General features: G+C 39.4%; 1 protein-coding gene across 1 annotated transcript in view; it reads left to right on the plus strand.

Moving 5' to 3' along the window:
* The first annotated feature begins 9,577 nt into the window (after positions 1-9,577).
* MRC1 (mannose receptor C-type 1) overlaps positions 9,578-14,253 on the plus strand; it is a 96,475-nt gene continuing 91,799 nt past the window's right edge. Inside the window, exon 1 of the mRNA XM_065872619.1 lies at positions 9,578-9,638. Coding sequence (XP_065728691.1) covers positions 9,578-9,638 — 61 coding nt within the window. The remainder of the gene's footprint in view (positions 9,639-14,253) is intronic.

Raw genomic sequence — 14,253 nt, forward strand, 5'->3', positions numbered from 1 at the left:
AAAAAAAGGGAGAAGACTCAAATCATAGAATTAGAAATGAAAAAGAAGTAACAACTGACACTGCAGAAATACAAAAGATCATGAGAGATTACTACAAGCAACTCTATGCCAATAAAATGGACAACCTGGAAGAAATGGACAAATTCTTAGAAATGCACAACCTGCCAAGACTGAATCAGGAAGAAATAGAAAATATGAACAGACCAATCAGAAGCACTGAAATTGAAACTGTGATTAAAAATCTTCCAACAAACTAAAGCCCAGGACTAAATGGCTTCACAGGCAAATTCTATCAAACATTTAGAGAAGAGCTAACACCTATCCTTCTCAAACTCTTCCAAAATATAGCAGAGGGAGGAACACTCCGAAACTCATTGTACGAGGCCACCATCACCCTGATACCAAAACCAGACAAGGATGTCACAAAGAAAGAAAACTACAGGCCAATATCATTGATGAACATAGATGCAAAAATCCTCAACAAATACTAGCAAACAGAATCCAACAGCACATTAAACGGATCATACACCATGATCAAGTGGGGTTTATTCCAGGAATGCAAGGATTCTTCAATATATGTAAATCAATCAAAGTGATACACCATACTAACAAATTGAAGGAGAAAAACCATATGATCATCTCAATAGATGCAGAGAAAGCTTTTGACAAAATTCAACACCCATTTATGATAAAAACCCTGCAGAAAGTAGGCATAGAGGGAACTTTCCTCAACATAATATAGGCCATATATGACAAACCCACAGCCAACATCGTCCTCAATGGTGAAAAACTGAAAGCATTTCCACTAAGATCAGGAACAAGACAAGGTTGCCCGCTCTCACCACTCTTATTCAACATAGTTTTGGAAGTTTTAGCCACAGCAATCAGAGAAGAAAAGGAAATAAAAGGAATCCAAATCAGACAAGAAGAAGTAAAGCTGTCACTGTTTGCAGATGACATGATACTATACATAGAGAATCCTAAAGATGCTACCAGAAAACTACTAGAGCTAATCAATGAATTTGGTAAAGTAGCAGGATACAAAATTAATGCACAGAAATCTCTGGCATTCCTATACACTGATGATGAAAAATCTGAAAGTGAAATCAAGAAAACACTCCCATTTACCATTGCAACAAAAAGAATAAAATATCTAGGAATAAACCTACCTAAGGAGACAAAAGACCTGTATGCAGAAAATTATAAGACACTGATGAAAGGAATTAAAGATGATACAAATAGCTGGAGAGATATACCATGTTCTTGGATTGGAGAATCAACATTGTGAAAATGACTCTACTACCCAAAGCAATCTATAGATTCAATGCAATCCCTATCAAACTACCACTGGCATTTTTCACAGAAGTAGAACAAAAAATTTCACGATTTGTATGGAAACACAAAAGACCCCGAATATCCAAAGCAATCTTGAGAACGAAAAACGGAGCTGGAGGAATCAGGCTCCTTGATTTCAGACTATACTACAAAGCTACAGTAATCAAGACAGTATGGTACTGGCACAAAAACAAATATAGATCAGTGGAACAGGATAGGAAGACCAGAGATAAACCCATGCACATATGGTCACCTTATATTTGATAAAGGAGGCAGGAGTGTACAGTGGAGAAAGGACAGCGTCTTCAATAAGTGGTGCTGGGAAAACTGGACAGGTACATGTAAAAGTATGAGATTAGATCACTCCCTAACACCATACACAAAAATAAGCTCAAAATGGATTAAAGACCTAAATGTAATGCCAGAAACTATCAAACTCTTAGAGGAAAACATAGGCACAACACTATATGACATAAATCACAGCAAGATCCTTTTTGACCCACCTCCTAGAGAAATGGAAATAAAAACAAAAATAAACAAATGGGACCTAATGAAACTTCAAAGCTTTTGCACAGCAAAGGAAACCATAAACAAGACCAAAAGACAACCCTCAGAATGGGAGAAAATATTTGCAAATGAACCAACTGACAAAGGTTTACTCTCCAAAATTTATAAGCAGCTCATGCAGCTTAATAACAAAAAAACAAACAACCCAATCCAAAAATGGGCAGAAGACCTAAATAGACATTTCTCCAAAGAAGATATACAGATTGCCAATAAACACATGAAAGAATGCTCAACATAGTTAATCATTAGAGAAATGGAAATCAAAACTACAATGATATCATCTCACACCAGTCAGAATGGCCATCATCAAAAAGTCTAGAAACAATAAATGCTGGATAGGGTATGGAGAAAAGGGAACCCTCTTGCACTGTTGGTGGGAATGTAAATTGATACAGCCACTGCGGAGAAGAGTATGGAGGTTCCTTAAAAAACTACAAATAGAACTACCATATGACCCAGCAATCCCACTACTGGGCATATACCCTGAGAAAACCATAATTCAAAAAGATTCATGTACCAAAATGTTCATTGCAGCTCTATTTACAACAGCCCGGAGATGGAAGCAACCTAAGTGTCCATCATCGGATGAATGGATAAAGAAGATGTGGCACATATATACAATGGAATATTACTCAGCCATAAAAAGAAACGAAATTGAGCTATTTGTAATGATGTGGATAGACCTAGAGTCTGTCATACAGAGTGAAGTAAGTCAGAAAGAGAAAGACAAATACCGTATGCTAAGACATATATCTGGAATTTAAGAAAAAATAATGTCATGAAGAACCTAGGGATAAGACAGGAATAGAGACACAGACCTACTAGAGAATGGACTTGCGGATATGGGGAGGGGGAAGGGTGAGCTGTGACAAAGCGAGAGAGAGGCATGGACATATATACAGTACCAAAGGTAAGGTAGATAGCTAGTGGGAAGCAGCCACATAGCACAGGGAGATCAGCTCGGTGCTTTGTGCTCGCCTGGAGGGGTAGGATAGGGAGGGTGGGAGGGAGTTATATATATATATATATATATATATATATATATATATATATATATAACTGATTCACTTTGTTATAAAGCAGAAACTAACACACCATTGTAAAGCAATTATTCTCCAATTAAAAAAAGAAGACTTATCAAAATTGGTAAATTTTTGTGTAGCCATTTTAATATTGAAGATGGAAGAAAAGAAGCAACGTTTTTGGAATATTATGCTTCATTATTTCAAGAAAGGTAACACAAATGAAACGCACAAAAATATTTGTGCAGTGTATGGAGAAGGTGCTGTGACTGATAGAACATGTCAAAAGTGGTTTGTGAAGTTTTGTGCTGGAGACTTCTCGCTGGATGATGCTCCACTATCGGGTTGACCAGTTGAAGTTGATAGCGATCAATTGAAAGAATAATTGAGAACGGTCAACGTTATACCACGTGGGAGATAGCTGACATACTCAAAATATCCAAATCAAGCATTGAAGTTCATTTGCACCAGCTTGGTTCCGTGAATTGATTTGATGTTTGGATTCCACAGAAGTTAAGTGAAAAATACCTTCTTGACCATATTTCCACATGCGATTCTCTACTTAAATGTAATGAAAATGTTCTGTTTTTAAAACAAATTGTGATGGACAGTGAAAAGTGGATACTGTACAACAATGTGGAACAGAGGAGATCGTGGGGCAAGCGAAATGAATCACCACCAACCACACCAAAGGCCAGTCTTCATCCAATGAAGGTGATGTTGTGTATATGGTGGGATTGGAAGGGAGTTATCTATTATGAGCTCCTTCCAGAAAACCAAACATTATTTCCAACAAGTATGGCTCCCAATTAGACCAACTGAAAATGGCACTCGACGAAAAGCATCCAGAATTAGTCAAGAGAAAACGCATAATCTTCCATCAGGATAACGCAAGACTGCATGTGTCTTTGATGACCAGGCAAAAACTATTACACTTTGGCTGGGAAGTTATTATTCATCTTCTGTATTCACCACACATCGCGCCTTCAGATTTCCACTTATTTCAGTCTTTACAAAATTCTCTTAGTGGAAAAAATTTCAATTCCCTGGAAGACTGTAAAAGGCACCTGGAAAAGTTCTTTGCTCAAAAAGTTTTGGGAAGATGGAATTATGAAGTTGCCTGAAAAATGGCAGAAAGTAGTGGAACAAAAGGGTGAATACATTGTTCAATAAAGTTCATGGTGAAAATGAAAAATGTGTCTTTTATTTTTACTTAAAAAACTGAAGGCTTTTTGGCCCACCCAATATATAATAAAGACGTATGCCATGCCAAACAAAACAAAACATTGATTGCAAAACTATAAAACTCACAGGCTCTTCAAATAGTCTGCATACACTGTAGATTACAGTGAATCTAAATATACCATCTGAAGAGAATTACAAATTAAAGTCAAATTTTAGATAAATAATCCAATACAAAGATTTTTTGATTGCTATAAGGTAATTATTTTCTGTTAAATTGCAAATGCATTATTGGTGTTTTGATGTATTTTGATGGGATTGGAAAATCGAGGAATAAGAACATAAAAAACCAGTTTTCTGTCTTTACATTTTAAAAGTTTTTACTTAACTGCATCATTGTATCTTCTTTTTTCCTTCTGAGTTGAAATTAGCTTGTTATCATTTGAGCACGTTTGCCCATTAAAAGATAGAGATGGTTAAACAAAACAAACTTCTGCATCAGTCACCAGTTTTAGCTAGGAGAAGTGGTAGAACAGGTTACCAAATAATTTGTGGAGCTAATTTTCTTGAAATTGTTTCAGAAGAGAGGAGTCACTAGTTCATCTTATATGGAATTGAGTGGGTGTGAAGAGAAAGTCTAAGAAGAAATGAAATAGTTCAGCAATTGTCTTACCAATTAGAAAACATGAGGATTTCCTTTATTTTCTAGAAATCCTTCTTTAGCTTGAAGGAAGTACTAGTTGAAAACAACCACTGTCATCAATAGCAAACCAAAAACCAGAACCAAAACTTAGTAGAAGGGTATAAAGAGGATGCTAAGGGTTGGATTTCATTTTAATATGGTAAAATATACATAACATAAAATTTATCATTTTTCATGTACAATTCAGTGGTTGCAAGTATATTCACAATGTTATGCAACTATCACCACTATTTTCAGAAATTTTCATCATCCCAAAGAGAACCTCTGAACCCATTAAACAATAGCACTCATTCTCCCCTCCCACACCAGTCCCCAGTAACCTCTATTTTTCCTGTCTCTGTGAATTTGCCTATTCTACATTCATCATAGAAGTGGAATCATGCAATATTTGTCCTCTTGTTTCTGTATTACTTCAAGATTGTACATGCTGTAGCACATATCAGAATTCCTTTTTATGGCTGAATAATATTCCATTGTATATATATACCACATTTGTCTATTCATTCATCTACTGATAGCCACTTGTATTGCTTTTACCTTTTGGCTACTATGAATAATGGTGCAATAAACATTGGTGTACAAATATTTGTTTGAGTCTGTGGTTTTAATTGTTTTGTGTATATACCTAGAAGTGGAATTGCTGGATCATAGGGCAATTCCGCATTTAACTTTTTAAGGACCTGCCAAACTGTTTTCCACAGTGGCTATACCATTTTACATTCCCACCAGCAATACACAAGGGTTCCAATTTCTCCACATCTTCATCCATGCTTGTTATTTTCTGTTTTTGTTTTTTGATAATAGCTATCCTAATGGATGTGAAACGTTATACCATTGTGGGTTTGTTTGCACTTTTCTGATGACAAATGATATTGAGCATCTGTTCACACGCTTATTGGCTACTTGTATATTTTCTTTGGAGGAATGTCTATTGAAGTTCATTGCCCATTTTAAGAATAAGTTGCTTTGCTGTTGCTGTTGAGTTGTATTTCTTTATATATTCTGGATCTTAATCCCTTACTAGGTGTATGATTTGCAAATATTTTCTCTCATTCTGTGAGTCGGCTTTTCACTCTTTTGATAGTATCCTTTGATACACAAGTTTTTAATTTTGATGAAGCCTAATTTATCTACTTTTTTCTTTTGTTGCTCTGCTTTTGGTGTCATGTCCAAAAAGAAAAAATCATTTGCCAAATCTAATGTCATGAAGTTTTTTTCCTAATGTTTTCTTATAAAAATTGTATATTTTAGCTCTTAACTTTAGGTTTTGATCCATTTTGAATCCTTTCTGCATTGAATGGCCTTGGTACCTTTGTAAAAAAATCAATTGAATGCAAATATGAGGGTTTATTTCTGGGCTCTCTGTTCTATTCTATTAGTTATTATGACTCATTTATGCCAGTACCACACTGTTTGATTACTGTAGCTTTGTAGTAAGTTTTGAAATCAGGAAGTGTGAAATCTCCAATTTTGTTCTTTTTAAAACTGTTTTGGCTAAATGGGATTTCTTATGAATTTTAAGATGGGTTTTTCTATTTCTGCAAAAAAAAATCATTGGGATTTTGATAGAGATTGCATTGAACCTATAGATCTCTTAGGGTAGTATTCTAAGAGATAGGGTGGTATTGTCATCTTAACAGTGCTTTGTTTACCATTCTATGAACATGGGATAGCTTTCCATTTATTTAGGTCTTCTTTAATTTCTTTCAGCAATGTTTTGTAGTTTTCATTGTATAAGTCTTTTGTCTCCTTGGTGAAATTTATTCCTGAGTACTTTATTCTTTTTGATGCTATTGTAAATAGAATTGTTTTCTTAATTTCCTTTTCAGATTTTTCATTAATAGTGTATAGAAACATAACTGATTTTTGTGTTTTGATTTTATATTCTTCAACTTGGTTGTATTTGGTTATTAGCTTTAGCTTTGTTTTTGTTTTTTGGAGAAGCTTTAGGGTTTTCCACATATAAAATAATGCCATCTGTGAAGAGCGATACTTTTTCTCCTTTCTTTCCAATTTGGATGCTTTTATTTTTATTGTTTTATTTTTAACATCTTTATTGGAGTATAATTGCTCTACAATGGTGTGTTAGTTTCTGCTGTATAACAACGTGAATCAGTTATATGCATACGCATATCCCTATATCCCCTCTTTCTTGCTTTCCCTTCCACCCACCCTATCCCACCCCTCTAGGTGGTCACAAAGCACCGAGCTGATCTCCCTGTGCTATGCGGCTGTTTCCCACTAGCTATCTATTTTACATTTGGTAGTGTATATATGTCCATGCCACTCTCTCACTTCGTCTCAGCTTACCCTTCCCCTTCCCTGCATCCTTAAGTCCATTCCCGACATCTGCGTCTTTATTCCTGTCCTGCGCCTAGGTTCTTTAGAACCATTTTCTTTTTTAGACTCCATATATATGTGTTAGCATACGGTATTTGTTTTTCTCTTTCTGACTTACTTCACTCTGTATGACAGACTCTAGGTCCATTCACCTCACTACAAATAACTCAATTTCGTTTCTTTTCATGGCTGAGTAATATTCCATTGTATATATGTGCCACATCTTCTTGGATGCTTTTATTTTTTTATTTTTTCTTGCTTAATTGCTCTGGCTGGAACTTTCAGTACTATGTTGAACAGAATTGGTGAAAGCAATGAAGAGCTCAGTCAGCCTTCAGAACACACAACTCTGATATTTGGAGGACAAGTTCCTGATGGTCTGTCCTGGTTCTGGCAAGCTGCACCAAACAGTCTGCCACCCTCACTGTTACCTGCCACAAAGATGGGGGACTGGAGGATGGTAGCCACTACCACAGGGGAGAGGTTGAAACCCACTGATGTTTAGCAGCCTCTCCACCAAGCTCTCCACCAGACGCTCCCAGGTTTCCACTAGAGTCTAGAGTTCCAAAATAGTTCCTCCAGACGCTTTCTGCCAATTCAGTAGCTGTTGAGGTAGAATGACGGATTTCTATAGCTTCCAGTTCCACCTTCACTCCCCCAAGAGTTGGATTTCTTTTTCTTTTAGCCTGTTAAATCTTTGTTTCAGTAAGGTCAGTGTTATGGGGTAAATTCTTTGTGGGACAATTGGCCTCCTTTTGTTTCAAAGTCACAGATTCTACCACTGATCCTGGTTGGCCATATGACACACTTGTGTAATTTAAAAAACCTTGAATGTGAGTGTAGGGAGAATTCAGTTAAGTTTTATTTGCTTCTGAAATTAAAAGAAATCCAAATTAGGCCAAATTTTTTTAATTTATAGAATTGATTTACATTTAAAAACCATGAATGCCTCATTTAAAATATGTTTTTTCTCATGATAAATCAGTGAAGCACTGTTTTAGAAAACAACATTTTGTTTCATCTGCTCTGTTTTGTAACCAACTTTTTTATGTCAGTGAAGAGTTAGCTTAACAAAAATGAAACATTTTTCTTGTGCCCTACATTTTTACCATCTTTTCCATCCTGTCAGAATAATCTTAAATTTAGAATGCTAAAAAAAAAGTTCAGTAAGAGAACAATGTCACATTTTTTATTAGGAAGCAAAGTGTATAACATTATCACAGAGGTGTGAATCTTTGTGTGAGCTTTCCGCTTGAAGACAAACTATTCATTTAAAATTTCAAAGAATACAATGTTTCCAGTAGCTTCTTTTTGACTGGCTAACATTTCCCACACGCCAGTTGTGGGTTGGCTATCTAATTACTAATATCTGCTTCAAAATGTTCTTAATTCATATTTTACTTCTGAAAAAATAACAAAATAGATGTTTAGGGTTAATATGGTGCTTAATGAAATACCTGTTTCCATTTTTTTAAAAGAAAGTATTCTGCCTATCTTGTAATGAATATACATCTTTTTGACCAAATGAGCAGGTTTTCTGCCAGCAAGAGGACCCTAGTGAACCTGAAGAAGATCACTATGGTCAAGGATGGGCAGCGAGGCTTTACTGCAAATCCTGTCACTTTTCTCTGGCTCTCTAGAGAAATTTCTAGGAAAAGACTTCTAGAAGTTTCTCCCTCCTGTTATGACTGAGATTCTTTCCTAGGCTTAGTCTCTATTTCACTTTTCTTCTAGCCAAAAGGAACAAAGCTCCACGTGAAGTTTCTTTTGAAGATTTCTAAGGAAAAAGGAGGCTCTAAGCACTGAATATGGAGAACGAGGTGGGTCCGTTTCAGCTCTTAAGAGTATGTTTCCCCCAGAAAACTGTCCTTTTTCTTAGTGCCTACCCTCTCTACCATGTTCCGGTGGGATTTGTCTGCCGAGGGTCCCCTGATTCAGTGGCTTCCCAGAGGAAACCTGACTTTTCCAGGCCATGTAGTGGCCTCCAGCTTGCCCTCCCCATGGCCCCATCCTCCGAGCAGGACCAGGAGGCCCAGAGCAGTTTCACTTCCCACTGCCCTGCAGGCCGGCCCGGCTGCTCATTTCTCACCGGCCCCCTCTCGCCTCCCCCATCTTCCTCATCGCTCTCCCCCCACGTGGCCCTCTCTCCCCTTCCCCTGTGTCTGCTCTTCTCAGAAGTTAGCTTACAAAGCAAAGTTGTAACTTTGAATTCCTGTTTTTCCAACCGCCCTCATGTGACAGGATATCTCCTTATTGGAGGTTTTCCCTAATTTCAGAAGCCCTTTAAAAGTGGGCCCTGCCTCCAAGCGTCTTTTCAGCTGGTTCTGCAGAGAGGGGGGGAGGGGCAGGGCGAGCCGGCGCCCTCACTGTCTTGGTTCTCCCGGCTCTCTCCTCTCCATCCCTGCAAGAAGAGGATCAACCCTGGGCCATGAAGCTGTCCGCGCTCCTGGCTTTCCTTTCTCTCCTTCCGGTTGCCGTGCAGCTCCTGGGTAAGTGGGCTCTGACCTGGAAGCTTTCTGACTTGGAGCCTGGGGTACCCCCTCCCCTCTGGGTCAGGGTTGAGGGATTTCTTCCACACCTGCGGGGAAGAGAAAACAGGGCTCCGCACCACCAGCTCTGTGGCAAACCTCCGCCTGGTCCCCAGGCCTGGAAGCGGGGCACCCGGAGGAGGCGGCCGCTTGGCAGGGCAGAGGGGCCGCCTGACCTGAGCGCCACAGAGCCCCATCTTCCTCTTACCTCTTCTCTCATCTGCCGTTGCCTCTCCCCGCTTTATTCTTAGAGCGATTTCCTCTGTGGTTGGCCGATTCTAGTTTTCAGTTTCTATCTAACCCCCACCAACAACTTCTGAGTGTTTTTGGCCAAAAGGAAGGCGGCACTGGTGTCTCTCTTCATGGTAGGTCTAAGGATGGATCGCAGATCGTCCCCCCGCCCGAAGATTCCATGGGAGTTTTAGAACTCATCTTTTTTTCTGTGAATGAGCTGTTACATTTTTTCTTCATTGGATTATAGTTGATTTACAACGGTGTGTTAGTTTCAGGTGTACAGCAAAGTGAATCAGTTTTACATCTACATGTATCCACTCTTTTTTAGATTCTTTTCCCATACAGGCCATTACAGAGTATTATGTAGAGTTCCCTGTGCTGTACAGTAGGTCCTTATTAATTATCTGTCCTATATACAGCAGTGTGCTTACGTCAGTCCCAGCCTCCCAATTTATCCCTCCCCCCCTTTACCCCCTGGTAACCATACTTTTGTTTTCTACATCTGTAACTCTATTTCTGTTTTGTAGATAAGTTCATTTGTACCCTGTTTTTAGATTCCATATATAAGCGATATCATTTGATATTTGTCTTTCTCTGACTTACTTCACTCAGTAGTGGACGAACTGTTTGATCTAGCTTTTACTGCCAGAGAGTTCATCCTTATCTATGTTCCACCTTGATCCTTATCTCTGTTCTAAGTTGTTCAAACTGATTTATTCCTGTCTACCCTCACCCCCTTTTTTTTTTTTTTCCTGGAGACTGATGATTACTCGTGAGGCATAGATTCAGAGCTTTTCAGAAGCCCAAAGACATTATGGAGTCTCTCTCTTCTATTTCTTTTATGGAGAAATAAAAGAAATACTCTCTCTTCTATTTCAGTCTCAACCTGCTTTACCCTTGGAATGAGAGTGCCTGTAGGAATTTTTATTTCCAGGTCTCTTTTTACGTGGGATAAACGGGATTTCAACTTTGAAATGCTGGCTCCCCGATCCCCCTTCATTCCTCTCAAATCAGCAAACGCCGTCTGCGCCCAGCCTGTGCGAAAGGGCGCTCCATGCCCTGTTGAGTTGGACGCGGGTGTGAGTAGAGGCCACGGAGGAGGCGGAAACTCCCCACCACCAGGAAGCCTCCCAGGGAGAGTGTTCCATCACAGAAAGCGTTAACTCACCATGAGCCCGAAGCAGTGGGGATTATAGAAACACAAGCAAAGGCAGTATGGTTTGCACCTGGCCCCTGCCGGGAAGCTGCTTAATTGCTTTGTGCTTCAATTTTTGTGTGTGTCAGGTAAGGAGCATTGTATTACTTGCCTTATCAGTTGTGGCAATGATTCAATGAGTTGAACTGTGTAAAATATTTAGAACATAATATGACCCAGAGTAGTTGCGTCCTAAGTGTCATCTGTCAATAGTAGTGACTTCTTTTTATTCCCATGATAGCAATCAATTGTTCAATACAAGCAGTAGAGTTAGCATTTAAAGGAGAAGTTTCCCAAAAAAACAATGCCGAGGAAAGAGTCCTGGAGCCTGAGGACACATTTTACCTGAGTCCTGGCTGCAGAGCGCATCCCTCAGACACTGAGGAGTGTGACAGCAGGGCAGGTGAGCTCCACATCACCCCTGTCTTCATCTTGAAAAACAGTCTTGTGCAGGAGGATTAATACATTCTTCGTGACCCCAAAGGTGAAAACTAAGAGCAGTGAAAATCTTCTAACGGTTGCGCTGTCTCAAATAGAATGTTCTGCTTAGGGGTAAGTTCCCTGTCACTAAAGGTCTTCAGACAGACACTGGATGAGACCTGGACCCTAACCCAGCACCGTCCAATAGGTACATCGTCAGCCACGTTATGCAGCCACCTTTAAAAAAGTAAAAAGAGGGCTTCCCTGGTGGCGCAGTGGTTGGGAGTCCGCCTGCCGATGCAGGGGACGCGGGTTCGTGCCCCGGTCCGGGAAGATCCCACATGCCGTGGAGCAGCTGGGCCTGTGAGCCATGGCCGCTGAGCCTGCGCGTCTGGAGCCTGTGCTCCGCAACGGGAGAGGCCACGACAGTGAGAGGGCCGCGTACCGCAAAAAAAAAAAAAAAAAAAAAAAAAAGTAAAAAGAAACATTGATTTTATGACTGTTTTATTTAACCCAATGTATCTAAAATATTATTAGTCAACATTCATCAATATAAAATTTACTGGGATATTTTTACATTCATTTTTTTAAAATTAAAATTTCAACATCCAATGTGCATCTTATACTTACAGGGCATCTCAATTCAGACTGGCTTCGTTTCAAGTGTACAATAGACCCTTGGGGCTAATAGCTACCATACTGGGCAGCACAGATACCACAGATAGAGCCCCTAAATTTCTTTTTTTCTTCTTCTTCTTCTTTTTTTTTAGCCACACGGCGTGGCTTGTGGGATCTTAGTTCCCAGACCAGGGATTGAACCAGGGCCTTCGGCAGTGAGAGTGCAGAGTCCTAACCACTGGACCGCCAGGGAATTCCCTAAGTTTCTTTAAATTTGCTCTTAATGTTTTGGGGGCAAAGAGGCTTTCTCACTTTGTTTAGGCAGTTTTCCCTCCTGGAGACAGCAGGATGCCTTTTGCTCTGATGAATGTCTTCCTCTTCATAGACACAACTATGGGAGAAGCAGGAGAGAGCTGAAGGATCTTTACTTAAAGAATACAAGCAAAACAAAAACAAAAACATGTATAAGGGAGCTCTTTCCAGAAAATGTGTTATTAACTTGAGAGCCTTTAATTCTTATTTGACCTTTTCTTGGCCCAAGTGGCACATGAACGGAGGTTTCTGGATAAAAGCAGAGCACCTGCTTAGCGGTAGAATAAAGAATATACAGACTCTCCGTACCCCCTCCCCTGGACTCCCTTCCCATTTATACAACCCCCCAAAAAAGATCTCCCTGCTTCCTGTGGTTTCTTTCTCCCACTTTCCTGAGAACATCCCGCGTCATCAACATCACGAGACCCCTTGTTGTGCCTGGACGGGGCCGGGTGGCCAAGCGTAGCAGAGAGAGCGTGATCTCTTTAGCGGGAAGAACTGCATCCAGTTCTTGTGCCAACGTCTAGACCTCAGTGGGGGTAGAATCGTGGTAGAGATGCGGTGAGGGTTGCTCAGGCACAGACGTTTAGCTTGAAATTGGGGCGGTTTGGCTCACAGGCAGTGCAGTGGTGGTAAACTTAACAGTTGGTTCTCAGAAGAGAGTGAATGTGACCTCTAGCCCACTGCTGTGCTGCATCCAACCTCCTCGTTTATTGGTAAGAAGACTGAGGTCCTGACAGGTTAAGTGATCTTCCCAGGGTCTCACTGGTTAGTGGCACAACCTGCTGAATGCTCAGGCCTGCTGACTCCCAGGGCAGTGTTCTTTCTATCCAACAGAAGCAATGCGTTTTTGCTCCACAGATGACTGGTTTCATACCAATCTTGGACATCTTCAGGGAACAGTTGCCCACTGCCTATTCCCTTACTAGTTTTCATTTTTCATAAAATTTTCCTTATAATATTTCTACTTTTCTTCTTGTCTTTCTCCCTTCCTTCCTTCCTTTCTTTTTCTTTCTTTCTGTCTCTATCTCTCTCTTTCTTCTTTCTGTCTCTCTCTTCTTTCTCTTTCTTTCTTCTTTCTTTCTTTCCTTCTTTCTCTCTTTCTTCTTTCTCTCTTTCTCTCTTCTTTCTTTCTTTCTTTCTTCCTTCCTTTCTTTCTTTCTTCCTTCCTTCCTTCCTTCCTTTCTTTCTTTCTGTCTCTTTCTTCTTTCTTTCTCTCTCTTTCTTTCTTTCTTTCTTCCTTCCTTCCTTTCTTTCCTTCTTTCTTTCTTTCTTTCCTTCTTTCTTTCTTCTTTCTTTCCTTCTTTCTTTCTTTCTTTCTTTCTTCCTTCCTTTCTTTCTTTCTTTCTAACTTTTCTTCATTTCTAGTCTCTCATTTCTTCCTTCATACATATGACTTGTTTTGGATACCAGATTTAAGACATACTTTCAGACACTGTTGACCAAAACCAAATTTTTGTCATCTTTCTTTTTTCAATTGCTCGTATAGTTGTCTATTTTTCATGTTGTTGTCCCAAATAACCTCTGATTTTTCTATAATTCAGAGATGAAGATCTGTGGATGTAGGATATTCCAGATATAGGCAAGAAGACAGTTGCTCTGTTGAGTGACATTTCAGTGCCTTCTGAGGGTGTTGGACCTAATTTCTAGGTAGGAAGAGTCACCCCTGGTTAAATGTGAGCTTTAAAGATTCAAATACACTTGAAAGAAGCCAGAAAGAGAAAGACAAATACCATATGATATCACTTAAATGTGGAATCTAAAATATACACAAATGAACTTATCTATGAAACAGAA

The sequence above is a fragment of the Phocoena phocoena genome, chromosome 2 (genome assembly GCF_963924675.1).
Source record: "Phocoena phocoena chromosome 2, mPhoPho1.1, whole genome shotgun sequence".
Taxonomy (NCBI): Eukaryota; Metazoa; Chordata; class Mammalia; order Artiodactyla; family Phocoenidae; genus Phocoena; species Phocoena phocoena.